The sequence below is a fragment of the Balaenoptera musculus genome, chromosome 3 (genome assembly GCF_009873245.2).
Source record: "Balaenoptera musculus isolate JJ_BM4_2016_0621 chromosome 3, mBalMus1.pri.v3, whole genome shotgun sequence".
Classification (NCBI taxonomy): Eukaryota; Metazoa; Chordata; class Mammalia; order Artiodactyla; family Balaenopteridae; genus Balaenoptera; species Balaenoptera musculus.
Genome location: NC_045787.1, coordinates 53,222,683 through 53,239,995, shown reverse-complemented (window position 1 = coordinate 53,239,995; position 17,313 = coordinate 53,222,683). Strand labels below are relative to the sequence as shown.

General features: G+C 40.0%; 1 protein-coding gene across 1 annotated transcript in view; it reads right to left on the bottom strand.

Moving 5' to 3' along the window:
* The window catches only part of PIK3R1 (phosphoinositide-3-kinase regulatory subunit 1), an 85,279-nt gene that overhangs the window by 26,229 nt on the left and 41,737 nt on the right, over window positions 1-17,313 (bottom strand). The window contains exons 3-4 of the mRNA XM_036845348.1: window positions 1,889-1,981; window positions 1,375-1,449 (exon numbers count right to left, since the gene is read on the bottom strand). Coding sequence (XP_036701243.1) covers window positions 1,375-1,449; window positions 1,889-1,981 — 168 coding nt within the window. The remainder of the gene's footprint in view (window positions 1-1,374; window positions 1,450-1,888; window positions 1,982-17,313) is intronic.

The window sequence follows — 17,313 nt, the reverse complement described above, 5'->3', positions numbered from 1 at the left end:
AAATTTGGTGTTTCCTTAACACTCTGGTAAAGCTGTTAGAGATAAAGAAAAACAAGTCTTTTCACCTTGATTTTTCTGCCAGTCAACTTCTAATGACCTACTCTGGATGTGTGTAGGAGGATGTGCCCTGTGTGTGTGTAAGACTGATTTCCATGTACAAAGGAAAAATGAAAGTTAAAAAAAAATTTTTTTTTTTCAGCTTCAAACATTTGGGCGGTGCATTTCAAGTAAAACTATCGAATGATAAAGATCTAATCTCCTTTTTTTTTTTCCCAGAAACATCTTTTCTAGAAATTTTCATAAGCTGCCTCGTTTTGAAGCTGCCTCACACTTCAAATTTTTTCGTTTATTAAATGTCATGTGGGCATTCTTTGCATAACTGCACATCTGAAAGTGCTTCTTCCAAAACTGGGTTTCACTCCTTTTGGTTCAAACACCCAAATTCAGTTAAAATAGTGTGAGGCAAAAAATTATTAATAAAAAGAAAAGTACTGGGAGGGAATGAAGGATCTGAGAGATTCTAGAAGTTGATGTAGAAGATGACTTGCTAGAATGATGGCCAGTAAATTTACATTTGTACAGTTTTATTCTGTATGGCAAAGGAGGGAAGGGACAAATAATAAAGCCACCACTTGGTTAAATTAATTGATGTCATTTAACCAATGGTGTGCTTGAGCCGACTTGTACTGGCTCACAATTCTTCCCAAGAGTTCAGTGATAATGCATTGGTAGCTTGAAATTAACCACGGTGAGAAGATTTACACCACAGAAGTGGGTAAATGCTACAAACCAGGGCTTTTTTTTTCCCCCCAGAGAGTTGGTTTACCAGCACATTACAGAAGATAACAATATCATGATGTTACTTGATGTAAATATGGCATGAAAAGGCAAGCAAGCAAGGAAGGAAGGCAGAAAGAAAGGGAAAAGAAAAGGAAAAAGAGAGAGAAAGGGAAAAAGGGAAAGGTCAGAAGAGACCTTTGTTAAATGACATAGACTTATAAATAATTTTTTAACTGGTCCAGATGAATTAGATGTAGCCAATGGCAGGGTCAGAGAAAGATGGTAGATAAGCAGAGGCAGAGAAATCCCAAGATGATTCTCTCCCCTGCAGTTTCTACAGCACCCAGAGGCTCATGGCTGTGATGACAGCCAAGTACCTGCAGGCAGGCAGGCACACACACCCCAACCCAACTCAGGAGACAAACATCAGAGGTCTGCCCTCTTACCATAACAGGGCAGAGGGAAGTGTGCATATTTCTGAGCTCCCTTCAAACTGAGAATGTTGCACAGTTAAGCTCACGTTTTGTGCTTTACCTGAAACAGAAAGGTGAGAATCGTCTTTCCCATGTGTATTTCTAGCTCTGTGACACTCACCACAATCAAGGAGCTGTCGTAATTCTGCTGGGTTGCTGGAGCTCTGTGTTCTGTATAGAGTTGGACATTCCAGACCTAGGACACAAAACAGACCGAGTATGCAAAACACAGCTCTCTGGAGAATGTGTGAGCCTGCGGCCAGAGAGACATTCCAGTTTCCATCCAGTGTCTATTCTAGATGTGTACCAAATATTCCTGGAAGTCAACTCCTACTATTCATCTTATCTGGCATGTCAATAACTTTGGCAACATCACCTGGCCACTGAGGAGCAAGTTAATTCTCTTTATTAAAACAGGGAGAAGTTAACGGTTTCCATACAGTAACTACATGTTAGTGTAGAGTCAGAAGTCAGACCAAGATTATCTCCCCAGGTCACTGCAACAAACAGCTTGTGGGTCCAGCACAGGTGGCAAGGAGTGTATTTAATGAATGTCCACCAGACAAATACAAATGATAACACCCACGAAATCAGGCCATAACCCGTTAACCGATCCCCTCTACCAGCTGGATTACCTTTCTTTTCAATGGCTTCCACTAGCTTGATAAGAAGCGGTGGAGCAACGTCAGGAGGGGCGAACTGCTCTGCAAGGTCTGGAAGAGTCGAAGCTGCAAATAAGCACAATTGCGCGGTTATGTTTAATCGGGGGTAATCCAACGCAGTAAACGTCAGTGAAGATGACTGGAACACAAGGTCATGCAGTTCTACTGGGATGGCAGCAACCTCAGGCCGGAACGAGAGAGAGCCCGTACTGGGCCCTGTGTTTAGAAGGCTCCTTGCGGGCCGCCCCCCAGCTGTGCGTCTTCCCACAGTGTGATGAGTGTGGGGGGCCAAGGGGACACGCCCACTGCTTCTCTCCTAGGACACACTCAGAACACTTCCCAGAAGCTTGGAATCCCTTGCCCCAGTGGCCTCTCGGGCCTCTTCCCCAGGTCCATCCTCCCCAGGGCAGACCTCCCTGCAGGGGTGCCCCTTTGGACCTGGGGAGTGGGGCTCAGGATGGAACGGAGTCTGGACGTGCAAAGGTCCTGGCAGCGCAGGACCAAGCCAGGGGTGGGCTGGGAACCAGCTCTCCCCGTATCACCACACTCTCGGGCAGAACTGAGAACCTAAGAACTCTAAATCCAAATCTGGCTTCCTGGTCATTGTGAAGAAATAACTGTCCAGGTAGGAGAATGGAACATATCTTATTGAACAGTCTGTTAACAATCAATATATGATTTATAACTTTAAAATATTTAGACACAGGCTGCTTGGGCTTCCTTTTGTACTTTTGCCCCAAGCCCCACAAATGGCGGGGTGGGCTTAATGTCAGATCCGAAGCCAGGACAAATGATCCCTGGCCACTTGAGACTCAAATTAAATCCCCATGGACCTACTCTTGAAAAGCCTTTCTTTGCTTACATATGTTTTGGTCAGTTAATATCTTAAGAAATGTGATGCTTTCATGAACTTGTTTCCACGCTTTTATTTACATGTTTTACCAAATGATACAAAGGAAAAAAAAAAAGTCTAATTGGATGACACAAATAATGCCCTTCAACATAACATTGATAACTGTATTTTCACTCCAAAAATATATGAAAGTAAAGTACAGATATTTTTCTCATAATATACCAGAAGAGGGAGCTAAATATACTCATCTCAAATTTCTCAAAGTGCAAAATATAGGTGAAATGACAGTCTTCATGAAAATACCTACATGTGCAGTCTGTTTGTCAGCCATCAATAAATAATTTGTAGACACTTAAGGTTCAGTGCTGTGTATATACTCTCACCTAGGAACAGTTAATATAATCTAGTAAGAAAGACTAAATATTGACAATTTTGTTTCAATGAGATTTTCGTGGTGTGATTTTTATTGTAAGCCATATATCATGTTAGGCACATTTCTAATGAAGCCCATCTTTCTAACAGAGTCAGCATGGAAAAACAACAGATTCACAAGACGATAGTCAAGTGAGATTATGTTAAATTTTGACCTTAGAGAATTAAGTATGATTTACGGCATTTCGGAAACCCAGGCCCTGTAGTAGAAGACCCTTTTAGGTGGCACTATTTCCTGAGATAGACAGTAACGTGATCTTGCCACCTAACGCTATTAGCCATTCCAAGTACCCAGGATAAAAGGAGAAGAGCTAAGTTATGGAAGAAAATCCTATAGCAGCCCTCTCCAGAAGAACTTTCTGTGATGATGGAAATGTTCTATTAGCTGTGCTACCCAACAAGTGCTCCTGAGCACTTGAAATGTAGCTATTGCAACGGAGGAAGTGAATTTTTAATTTTCATTGATTTAAAATGAGACAGCTGTATGTAGCTAGTGACCACACTATTGAAGAGTGCAGTCCTATAGCCTGAGCAAGGGCAAGTTTTGTCAACAACAGATGAAAGATTCCTGAGTTGACTTCGTGCTACAAAGACCCCACTAAAAGCTGTCCTGGAGGACATGGCATCTGGACACGGGGCTTACCAACATCTGAACGCAGGGCACGGAAAATTTATCACTCAGTTTCCTGGGCCACTTTGTCCTACTGCAACAGCACTTGGACACATTTCGCACTTCATGAAAGCAGGACAGATATGCCGCGGACTTGCCAGGCAGTCACGATGCAGACAGCTGAATGGACACTTCATCTCACTGGTCCCCCCACCACTGGCCTGTGCCTATGGATCACCTGGAGAACTTGCTAGGAAGACAGAATGCTGGGTACGACTACAAACCCCCAGAATCAGAATATCCAGGAATGGAGCTAGTCGTCTGTTTTGGGTTAGTAATAACTTTTAGGACATACTATATATGATAAGCAAATCCATGCGGGTGACCCCCACCCCCTGCCTGAAAAAATCCAGCAATGACGTCGCCCAAATCTGTTAAAATAGGAGTATACCCGAAAAGCACTTAAAAATACAAATATCTTGGGGTGGGGGGAGGGATAAATTAGGAGGTTGGGATTGACATATGCACACTACTTTATATAAAATAGATAACCAACAAGGACCTACTGTACAGCACAGGGAACTAGACTCAATATTCTGTAATAACCTATAAGGGAAGAGAATCTGAAGAATATATATACGAAACTGAATCGCTGTGCTGTATACCTGAAACTAACACAGTACTGTAAATCAACTATACTTTAATAAAAAACACAAATATCTTGAAAGTTTCATAGTTTTTTTTAGTTAAAAGCACTGTAAAATAAAAAAAGAAATACTATAAAATGAAAGAGCATAGCATCTCATTCCTCTGATAAATTATAAACTACTTCCCTTTGCCTTAGATTATCAGCTCACAAAAATAGCCTCCCTCACAGATGCCCTTCTACACTGAGCAAAATGAAATATCATCCTATCAGCACATGTAACAGAAGGAAAACATAAAGGCAGAGATATGGCGTAGAGAAATATTATTAATTAGGACTCACTGGAGCGTCTCTTCTTAGCCCTCTCAAACTTACAGATCTCAGCACAGCCAAATGCAAAAAGCTAAAGATTAAACAGTACATGCATGAACCCACATATCCACACGACACTCATCCAACTAACATGCCTCGTTCCTCTTTTCCTTCCCTCATAAATTACACAGGCGTTTTTTTAAATTAAAAAAAGAAAAAAAACCCCTTAAAGTTGGCAACTAAAAATGGAATTACTTAATAAAGGGTTATCTCCTTTCAGAATCTTATCAACGCGATCATTTCTGCAGGCAGATGTGAAAGTTAAATTAAGTGATAATTAAAGATTTCACCTAATTGTGATTGAAATACGCACCCAAGAGTTGTTATATTACTGGGTTGGCAAATACGACATATAAAATTGTTTCTGCCACTTCAGCTTGAAGAAGGAGGAAAAAAAAAGCCTGTCCTTAGTCCTTTCAATGTTTCTTTGGCAAAACATGGTAGCTTACTTTCCATGCAGCATATCCTGAGCTGCAAAGTATCATTTGTTTCACTCATACAAGTACTACATGAAGTTTCTAAAAAGCATTGTGATGGCTATCAGGTATCTATAACAACATTTTTCTCAAAGTACACCCCAGAATACTTTAAAAAGATAAAAACTAGACGTATATATTAGGAAGTGCAGGTACTCCTTTGTAACATATCGAGTGAATTTACCACTGAATTTTGTTAATATTGAAAAAAGCTTATTACCCAAATGTATAAAGCATCATAACTGATCAAAGTTTTTCAATGGGAGTTTTAAAAGGTAAATTTTACAAAGAGACAAGGTTTTTTAAAATAACAATTCAAGGATTTCCTATTCTCTAGTACAATATCTATGATTCAATCCATTTCCCCTTTAAAATATTTAAACATATGGGATGTGGAAGCTTCACCCAGTAAGCTTTTAAAGTTCACATTTTCTACTTCGGGCAATAGGATCAATTAACAGTGAAAGTGTAAAAAGCATTCTAAAGCAAAATATTAATTATTTCAACAATCCTAAAATCAACTATTCCTTTCATTTTATTAAATACACAAGGTCAATATTTATGCTTCCGTTAGATCCCATTTTAAAAAATTCCAACAGGAAATGACAATGGCTAGGAAGTACCAAGTTTGGCAAGTTGTTCTTTGAAAAGTCCATGATAAAGTACCACATCATACAGTTCAATACACTAAAACATAACGGAACTAAATATATATATATATATATAGACACACACACACACACACACACACACACACAAAATGTAGAGATTGTACCTTGTGGCTATTAAACAAAACACAAATTAGCAGAGCATGATACTTATCAAGTTTACATGTAAATTCTCATTTGATTTCACCTTTCAGGCAGATTTCTATATCTGAATGAGGATTGTTTTTTGGTTTTTGAATCCTGCTGTAGCCAGATGTACACATCTGGAGAGCCAAGTCCACTCTTAAAACTGGGTGAATTTTAGATTCCTCTATGACAAGCCAACACCAGTTTTTCACTTAGCTGAATCACTTTTCATCAAAAGAAATCAGTATTACTTAAGGAGAAAGAAGATAAGAAAGAACAGCAAAGGGTCTAAAAGCGGTGGTGAAGCCAAGACGTGTATCATTTCAAAAGAAGAGAGGAATCAGTCTTTAACAGGAACACCAATGAAGTAGGTGTCCCAGGTTGTAGAAAGAATTTTTGATGACACATCATCAGTGCTGCGTTTTCCACTAGTTCTATTTTCCCCCTTTGCCCTGGTGACAAGGAGTCACACAGAAGAGAGCCTTCTCTCCTGACTTAGGCCCTTCCCAAATCACTAACAGGGACAGGCCTGAACAGTCCCTGGGCACCAGTGGTGTGTGGGAGATAGTGGCATTCCTCACGTTAAATGGTGCCAACGCCGCTACAAAGTGCAAGATGAAACCAGCACACAGCTGCACCTTTTGGAGGCCTTCTCCATAAAAAAGGATATTTTAGAGTTAGTGCCTGGAAGGGACGAATGGAAAGTTTAAGCTGAAATTCTGGGACTCCAGAGACTGCCCAAGCCAAGTATTCCATTACTGATGGAAGCAGCTTGGACGTACATAAAAAGCTGCCACTTACCTTTTAAAATGTAATACAAATACACAGAAAAGAAAGTATATGCAAAGTGTGCATCAATATTAAATCAAGATGCCTGTCTATTAAATTGTAGCTGAATCAAAACTTTAGTCCTGCCTAAAACAGTCTCTCTCATTCTTTCAAATGAGAAATGTACATTCTGGTGGGCAAAAATCTAACAAATCCCTATACTTTTCTTAAATAAACCTTACAAGCATGTTCATACTTTATGCTTATAATGGTTAATACTCTGAAGGTTTAAACTTCTCAAGTTCTATGGGCAAAGCCAAAACAAATGCTGGCTAAGATAATGCAGCTAAAAACTGAAACAAAGCAAAAAAAAAAAAAAAGAAAAAAAAAAAGAAGAAAACCACCACCACCAATTATGAGTTCCTTAATTTTGGAACACACCTGTTTAATCAGCAGTAGAGAAATTATTTAAAACACAGGTTTAAAGCCAAAGAGACCTGGGTTTTAATCTTGGTTTTGCCACTTACTGAGTGTAATCTTGGGTATGCTAATTAACTTGAATCCCAGTTTCTTCATCTGTAAAATGGGAATAATTTTAAGTGTAACAAGGATTAAATGAATACTGTATAAACAAACACGGGTAAGCACAGTGCCTAGAATGTAGCAAGCACAAACTAATGGGTAGCTATTATTAATTGAGAATTATTCATGTAATCTTTTTCTTTATTATTCACAGATTTTTAAAATACCCAATTGCAATGGCAAATTTTAACACCAGAAATTATTATAAGACTGAAAGAATTCTCAATACTTTTTTAAGGTGGCAAACAGGAAACATTTAATTAGGGTAGACATCTGCATTTTGCCTTTCTACATATAAAAACACTCAATATCTTTTCAGAAGTCATATCTAAATTATCACATGATTTTCAATACATTGCACTTTCTCCTATAAGGATTATCTATTTGAGTTATTATACTCCAGGTTTCTGAATGTAAAGGAAAGATGAAGTTGGAAGGATATTGAACTTGGTGGAAACAAAGATTTTTCTTTTGCAGAAGGAAGGAAAAAAAATAGGGGCAACTGAAAATGGGAGTAGAAAGAGTAGATGTGAAAGTAAATCTTCAGCCATAACTACACTATTTTCAGGGATAACTAGTCAGAGGGAATTAATAAGAGTTGTCAACAGATTTAAACAAGAAGTTTGCAAATCTTTTCAGATACCCTAAACTAATTAGTCTTTAATATCTTTAAGTTTATCTTCTCCCATTTATCTCTTCTGCTTCACAGCTTAAAAACAAATAAAAGGAATCTGAGATCCTCTGCCCATTTAATTTATTTCTAGACAAGAGACTATACAGGAAACAAACAGCAGGCAAAGACTTTATTAAACATAAGCAGACATTACAGCTTCACTTCTGATGACCTCGGTTAAAGCCTCTGCGTGGAGATTGAAATGCAAGATTACACTTAATCTTTGACAGGCTAGCCTAATTGTGATTCTTATCACCTAAATTGGAGTCTGATTTAAAGATTACAATTTACAGCATACAGCAAATTAAGATTCTGGGCAGGAGATAAATGGGGAAGAGAAGGGGACACCCCCCTCTCCCCACCAGGAAAATAATTTATAGTTGAGTCCCCGGGATTTCGGAGGCTAATGGTTTATAAGGCAAGTTGATCCTTTGGTCTGTTGGCTTAGAAAGATTTTGTATGAAGTGTGACTGAGAGGCCCCAAAAGGGAAAGAAAGAAGGGAAAATCATGTGACACATACCCAATGGGCCCTTGAGTTTCTTGGGTGAATGACTATTACTGAACATCAATTAGGACTCACACCTCCACACTCAGTATTTTACAGACATGCTTTCACTTATTTTTCATAGCAGTTCCTTATCACCCTCAATTTAAAGGTGGGGAGACTGAGATAAATTAAGTCATTTGGTCACAAAACTCATGAATAGTGTCCCTGAGTTCAGCCTGGACCTGTTTCTCTCCACCAGAGTCTACAAGTCCCAGTCAAGGAGAGAAACCTGTGATAAGTTTCCCCGAATTTCCCACCAAGGCTAATTTAAGGGTAACTGGCAAGGGTGTCACATGACACACAGATACCGGATGCGCCATCCTACAAGTGGGCAGCCATAGTACTTTCTGGTGTGTTCAAGTAAAATGACCCTAATAACACGAGCTTTTGAGCTTCCCCCCAAATAAACAAGTCAGTACATTGCCCCTCACTAGAAAACATCTTGAACTGCAGATAATTAAGGTCATAAAGAGAAGACAATGGGAGCCCCATGAACAACAAGAGGGAGGTTGGGGCCCCAGGTGAGCCATGCTCTCCCTAGGGGCAGAACATGGCACTCACTTCTCTCCCACTTTTATCTGACAACAGATTTCACGGCCAAAGGCAGAAAATAGTAGAAATGCTTAAAAACAATACAGCAGGCTCTTCCAATGTAACTTGTGAAACCTCAATCTCACAAGAATTGAAGGATCCTCTGATCAGGAGAGGGCGGAGGTAAGACAGAAACTGGACAGAAGGACACTAGTGGGGAAACCAGAGACCAGAAAGAAGCATTTCAGTGGAGGCTGGAACCTCACTAACTAACAGCGAAGAAGCAGGACATTGGCTGACCAAGGAGAGAGGGCAGAGGGGGGCACTGCCGAAGAGGCAAAGCTGTCCAGTGAGGCAGTTTTAAGAAAGCCCAGGTGGAAATCAGAGAAAAGAACCACCAGATTCTGTTCCAGTAACTAAAGAAAGAGCAGGGCTTTTTCTCTGGCAATTGTAAACATACTAGAAAGAACTGTACAGTGAATGTCCATATATCCTCATCCTAGACTCTATAATTAACATTTACTATATTTAAATATTTACTATATTTATTACATATCTTTCCATCAGCCCATCTTACTTTTTTGGATGCATCTCAAAGTAAGGTGTAGAAATCAGGTGCCGTGGACTGAACTGCATCCCTCAAAATTCACATGTTGAAGCCTTAACTCCCAATGTGAGGGTATTTGGAGATGCGACCTTTGGGAGGTAATTAAGTAGAGATGACATCATGAGGGTGGGGGCCATCACGATGGGATCAGTGGCCTTATAAGAAGAGACACCAGAGAGCTTCCTCTTTCTCTCTCTGCCACATGAGAACACAAAATGAGGCACTGTCTGCAAGCCAGGTAAGGGCCCCCACCAGAACTCAACTATGCTGGCACCTGGATCTCAGACCTTCAGTCACATGAACTGAACTGAGAAACCAATTTTTGTTGTTTAAGCCACCCAGGATATGGTATTTTGTCACGGCAATCCGAGCTACCTAACACATCAACATGTTATACCCAAAGAGAGGAAAGAAGCTGTAAATCTAGAAAAAAATTAATGCCAAATACAAATTCTACCAGTATTTAGTAAACATCCTCTGTGTCAGACAGAAGACTCCCAAGGGCAGCCGTTTAGGGCAGTGCTTCCTAAACTTTAATGTGGATTAATAACCTGATTCAGTAGATCAGGGTGAGGTTCAGGATTCTGCATTTGCAGCAAGCTCCCAGGTGATGCCCAGGCTGCTGGTCCTCAGACCACACTTTGAGTAGCAAGGATTAAGAATGAATCCACCAATCAGAGAGAGGAAATCCAGATCTCTGTGGGAGACAGACTCCCAACGATTAACCTCCACACTGATAACTTGTTGCCTAAATGTCCTGGCTTCATGGGCTGATCTTATACCAGATCCCATGGCCCAACATCTAAACATGTGTCAGGCAAGTGAGGCTGCCTAACTCAGAGGGTCTGGATATCAAATCTAATTAGATCTGCTATTATACCCAATTAGATACCAAAAGAGAAAGATTAGCATTTTTCTTCTCTTCCAAGGTTCTGGCTGATAGAAGGCTTCATTTAAAGATCACCAGCAAAATGTAGACCAAGGTGTGACCTTATTACTACTGCTCTGTGCATCTGTGTACCATTGTGTGGGGTGAGATCGTGTGGGTCACAACTTGCCCAAGGTCCCACAGAAGTTCAAGCCAAGGGCTAGAACTCAGTTCTGATGTCCACATCAGAGCTTTTCCTACCTTGCCACAGTCAAGAAAACTCAGGTCTTTAAATTTAGGGGCTAGGGGGATGGTGGTGGGAAGGCAAGGATATATTAGAAAGGCTGACCTAACACATTACTACTAGTACTACTACTACTGATAGTTCCCATCTACTAGTAGTATTAGTCCCCAATACTACTGATAGTATTGAACAATAAGTGTTGGAAACTGCTCAACACTTTATGTGCTTTATCTCATTTCGTGTGCAGAACCTTGTGTGGTATTATAATTGTCCCCATTTTACAGAGGAGGAAACTGAGGCTAAGTTCAGCAAGCTGGTCAAAGACATGCCAGCAGTCAGTGGTAAAGCTAGGATTTTAAAGAACAGATCAACTTCCAAGCTGGCCATAAAACCATTCCATGAACCTCATTTCCTCCTTAGGCAGACCTGCTGCATGACGCCATTCTGGAGCCATGAGAAGGGGGTGGAAAATCTTTGCAGGATACTGATGGTGAAGCACTTGGCAACAGGAGACACCCACAGCTACAACCCTTAGTGACAAGAGGTGCGTTTGTTCAACCTGAGCTTGGACTGGAGGGCCAGCTTCTCGCCATCACCTCGGCTTTATCAGGATTAAACTCTTGCCAGTCCACTCAGCCAGGCTAAATATTTTCAGGACAGCATTTATTAAATATTTTCTCATAAGGCTAAACTAAGCACATTCTTCCCCAAGGATGTAATGGGTTTTGTTTAGCTAAATATAGCTGGCTAACATCACTTTCAGCAAGGTACAAATGGACTTATTTTCGTTAATCATCGATGCGGAAAGGGCCCAGAAAAAAATTTACCAAAAAAAATTATATATATATATATATATATATATATATATATATATATATATATATATATATTAACTTATATTTCAAAGATTCCAAAATAAAATATTAATATGATATGCTCAATAAGTATATGAAGGGAGTTAAAATGCTCATGATCAAAGAGGCAGAGAAAAGGAAAAAGATGACGTGTCTATAGGATTGGAAAGAAAAAGAAAATAAAGGCAAGAAAGACAAGGGGCCTGAAAATAACTGAATAGAAAATTCCCTATCAGCTAGCAAAGAAAATTAAGAAGGGAAGATAGTATTTAATCATACTTTTTGATTAAATGTTTTTAAAAGAATCACTGATAGAAAACTAACCTATCCACATATACAATAAAGGGTAGCAATTGTGAGATAAAAGTAAACACAACCATTAACAATTGTGTGAGGAATCAGAGTTTTTAAAAAACAGAGCCATACTTTCACTACCTCAGACAAATGTGAGTAATTCTGGTGGGCTAATAAATTCTCTCATCTCACAATGTACAAAAATCAATAGTGAAATGAATAAGAGGCTATTCACCTCTCAGCTAAAGAAATCCATGGACTTGTTCTGGATATGATTTTCTTTTTAAGGATAACAATTTTAGATGGGTCAATTTGGGCAGCAGTTGGATCATATCATTACATTCTCAAAAAAAGGCACAGGGTAATAAATAGCACTATGCTATAAGACTTATTTGTACCACACTAATCTACCCTTTTTTTTTTAAAACTGTGATAGACAGGAGGTCCTACAGATAGACCAGAAGCAAAGTATAAAACATATTGATTTTAGAAAGGTATCTGACTATGTTCCCAAAAAGATGATCAGAAGTGAGCTAAAAAATATAGATAGGTGACATGTGAGGAGTGGGTGTATTTTTATAATTGCTTAAAAGTCAGCAGGGCTGACTATATCATAGTGGCTATGTCAAATATAACAAGTGGTCAAAGAAAAGGAATGAAGAAAAAAGTTAAGCTTGCCCCAGATACAGAAGTATTCAATGAGTCATTTTCATCAGCCCTTTAGATTCTTGATAGAAAATACGTTGGTAACAATTTGTAGGTCGCACCCTGTTCAAACTTCCAGTGAAAAGTGGGAATGGTCAGAAAAACGCTGGTTTCCTACAATGGAAATATTACAATACCTGTGATGTTGTTAATGAAAAAAGGACCCAGTCGCCTCTTTTTTAACCACCAGAACAACCTATACTTCACTTTGTTGCACCACTTCTGTCTTCAGTTAAAAGGGAAGTGATAGGGCCTGAACCACGGGAGCTAGTTTTGTACATTTTGTTCTGTTAGATTAGGCCTCAGTAACTTTATGAATTATGAGCTGTCAACTACTTTTTCATCTGCTATAGAATATGCTTCTTAGAAATTGTGGCTATAAATAAGTCAACAGATGTTTTTTGCTGGCTTTAACAGGAGCTTGGGTAATTTTTTAAAAGGGGCTAGGCAAAGTTAAGCAAATTAATCCAAAAGGCTGTATTAGCTTTCCCCCCATTGGTCACTTTTTGCATTAGCCTTTTAAAGACTGAAGACTTCCATTTTAGTCTGTAAAATACTTTTTGGCTATTACTTGAACGTAATCTATTGGAGAAACTAAAAATCAGGGTCTTTTAACACATTGCATCCTTTCTGTGACTTCTGTTTTAAAAAAAAGCGCCATGAAATGCCATACCTATGCAGGATTATTATTGTATCATATGAAAAACAATTGAAAAGCCACTGTGTCATAGTAGAAAAAGAAATAGACGATAGGTAAGGACATGAGTTCTAGATCTGGCAGTAACAGATTGGGGAACTTTGGGGAAAACATTTAATATCTCTGGGTCTTGAAGTGGTAAAGTTTAGATAAGTTCTAAAATAATTTCTAGTTCTTAAAATTCCATGATTTGAAGATTAAAGTCAAGGAGATCACATGGCCAATATAAAATACTAAATTGCATTTAATCATGAATTACTCTAAAAATAACTCTATATTCCCTTTAGCCACCATATTGTTGCAAAGCTGGCAAAAATCACAGGCACCTGGGGATGGCTGGTGTTAGCATCAAGCAAAAACTTAGTTCAAATATGGGGGGGGTGGTTTAAATTAAATAAATTAAGTAAGTGGGAAAACGGCAAAGTTTAGTTATATTTCATTAAGATAGTTTAACCTATAATTTCTAACAGGGAAGGGGAAACTTTTTTGAAAGCGTTTTTCAGTGAGATACAAACTTTCACTTTGCCAGAATGAACAGTAAATTCAAAAGAACTAAAAACCTTTCTCACATTTCTGTACGTGGATCTAACGGAAGACAAGTAACCACATGTTCTTAAATGTACTCCAAAGCCATGGCTGCTACAAGTCAGGGAATGTAACACTAACTGGCTTCTATATACCATGATTTAGGGGGGCGGGCGGGAGGGCAGATCAGGAAATAGAGAGTGAGGATGAGGCCAAGTGAGGAAGGCGGGAGGGCTGAGCAGTCACTGGCCTAGATACTGCTCTAGTCCCTTAGGTCATTCCCTCGAGTCACGGTAACAGCCTTGCAAAGTCCATCAGTCTCATTGTGTACCTTGGAAAGACTCGGGAGAGGTTAGATGGCTACGGCGAGATCGCTTGACTAGTGTTTGCCAGGGCAGATACCACGACCCACATCTGTGTGAATCCAAGGGCCCTGCTCTTTCTACTTCACCTGTGATTTCTCCTACAGGGAGTTTTCTCCTGTTCACCCTCTTCTGAGTTTCTGAATCAAGTTGCTTGTAAATGCAGTTCCTTTCAACATCGTGAGATTTCCGCCCAATGCACGGCTGGGTTCTAAGAGATGGGCGGGTCCGTGCAAGATGAGCTGGTGATCTATGCTATGCAGTCAGTGAGTACAAATATCAGTGATGAAAGAGGTAAAGGGGTGAATTAGATACTCAGAGGAAACTGCTCTGTTCCCCAAACCCTAGATCTTTGGGTTTGGGGAGCTGAGCAGTCCCAAGTCCAGTACAACCTCTGGACTTGGGACTGGGACTGGCCATTCAGTCACTTGAAAAATAATTCATTCTCAAAAATGTGGCAGTAGGAATAATCCCAAATCACACAAGACCAGGAATAAAACATTCAAGACTGCCCTTAGTAGCTGAGGCTCTCATTACCACCATAGTAATAATAATAGCGGGTAACATTTGTGATGTGTCAGGTACTGTGCTAAATTGCTTTGCTGAAATTATTGGATTATGAGGAAGGTTCTATCAGCATCCCCATTTCACACAGGAGAAAACTGAGGCTCAGAGAGGTTAAGTGCTTTGTCCAGGCTCACACAGCTGCTCCAGTCAGAGCCAGGACTTAACTGGGAGGGGTTTAGAGAACAAAACGGCACCTTCCTTGCGAGGGATCCTTCTGGACTCATTGTGTGTCATTCCCTCTGAGTGCCATAGGGCACGTGTTTTCTTTAAAGACTGCACCTTTCCTTGGTGCAGCCCGGTGCACTGCTCTGGAAACTGGGATGGCCAAGAGCCAGACCACAGAGTTAGGAAAAAAAACAAAGCTGACTAGAGCTCTCCAGTCAAAGGACAGACCTGGAAAGCAGAGAGCTCAAGAACAGCACTCCCTAAGGACTTTCCTGGTGGTCCAGTGGTTAAGACTCTGCGCTCCCAATGCAGGGGACCCAGGTTCAATCCCTAGTGAGCCACATGCCACAACTAAGACCCAGCGTAGCCAAATAAATAAATATTAAAAAAAGAAAGAGAGAGAGAGAACAGCACTCCCTGACTGGCCCATGTCCCTATTAACCACATTTTTTGAATTCTGTGATATTCTACAGGATGTTGAGCATATGTGCTCCGTCCCACATAGGAGAGAACACCCCAGGCATGGCGAACGCTAACCCTCTCCATCGCTGAAAATCACAGTATGAGATGGACCATTTCCAAGGTCCTGTCTTTGACCAGGTAACGGTTCATTTTGGAAGAAAATACACAGATATACATGAAAAGAAATCCAACAGAATATGCAAAATAGTTGAGTTTATACCAGAAATTCAGAGAAAGAGGGCTTTCAGTACCTTTAGTGGTGGGGTCCAAATGTAAGCCATATACATTAAAATTTTCTAGTAGCCACGTTACCAGCAAAAAGAAACAGAGGAAAGTTTAATCTTTTATTTAATAATATATATCCAAAATACTATCATTTCAAAATATGATCAGTATAAAAGTTATTAATGAGCTATTTGACATTTGTCATTTCTTTTTTACACTCACAGCACATCTCAATTTAGACCAGCCACATTTCCCACATGTGACTGTGACATGTGGCTGGTGGACCCTGTACTGGGCAGCACAGCCCTAGAAGGACAGCCTTCAGTTTGTCTCAGTGTGAATTTGGTTATCTGCAGAAGACGTTAGCTTTGGGATCAAAACTAAAAAGACATACAAAAAAGAAACATATTCCTTATATCCCAAAAGATCAAATAAGAGTTCTGAGTTCTTTACTTTTAGTGTGTAATGAGTACAACCAGCTTTAACCCTACTGTGAAGGCACTGAGTCCAGGTTGACTGGGAGCTGGGGCACCTGCAGGGTTCATTATACACTAAGAGCCTTCTGGAAGACTAGGCAGCAGAGGCCTGGTGTCCATCACAGTGCCTGGCCTGGGGTCAGGACATTAGGCAGACCTATAAGTCGGTTCTTCAGAAATGCCATGATTAGTAAAATTGCTTCATCTGGTGGCTCTCCATCTGTTACTGGTTACCCTTAAAATTTGCATTCAATGTGTCTGGGTACCTCCTGTTAGAGACAGGCCGCTGACTGCAGCTGACAGAAGCTTCCATTATCAAGGAAAGGCTGCTACAGTCCGGCTGTTAAGTCAGAAAATATGAGGTCTGCTTAGGTTCACATCCTGACAGCGTGAGCTGCAATAATTTCATTTATAAAATTTGGGATCGTTAACATGCCTGATATTTGCTGCAGGATAAATGAATAGAAGTCAGAATAAAAGCGCAGAGGTCAAAATGTCTACCTACTCTCACAGGCACAGGCAGGCACCTTAGGGAGAGTTCTTTCTGATAAGATGGTCCGATGTGGGTATTTTTTACAGCCCAGCATCTTTATGTTCAAAGTTTCTAATACAACCACTCTTTCCAGAACATATAATTTAATGTATCCATTCTTATAAAACCTTGGAGACTATTTGTCAGCTGTGTGGGTTTTAACAGTAAGTGTGTTCTGGACTTCAAACTTCTGCTAAAACACAGGGCTGTGGACAAGGGTGGAGAAACCTAAGAGGAAGCTTGTGCTGTCAAAGGCTGTCTCTCCTGAAGCAGGGGCCCATGCTGCTTGCTTCTAGTCCTAAATCTAGTCCTAAAACTTGACTTTGTCCAAGTACATGGAACATGACGCTTCAATCCAGCTCCAGATACTTCTTAAAAAAAAAAAAAAAAGTTTCACAGCTCAGATATCTGCTTTCAGTTTGATCCCAGAAGAGAAGCTGTTTCCTCTAAAAAGTCAAGCTGCTATTGTTTTCTCCAAATGTGAAATGTTTTACGGGTGGCAGAGGCTGGAAGTGGCAAGCAGCTCCTAA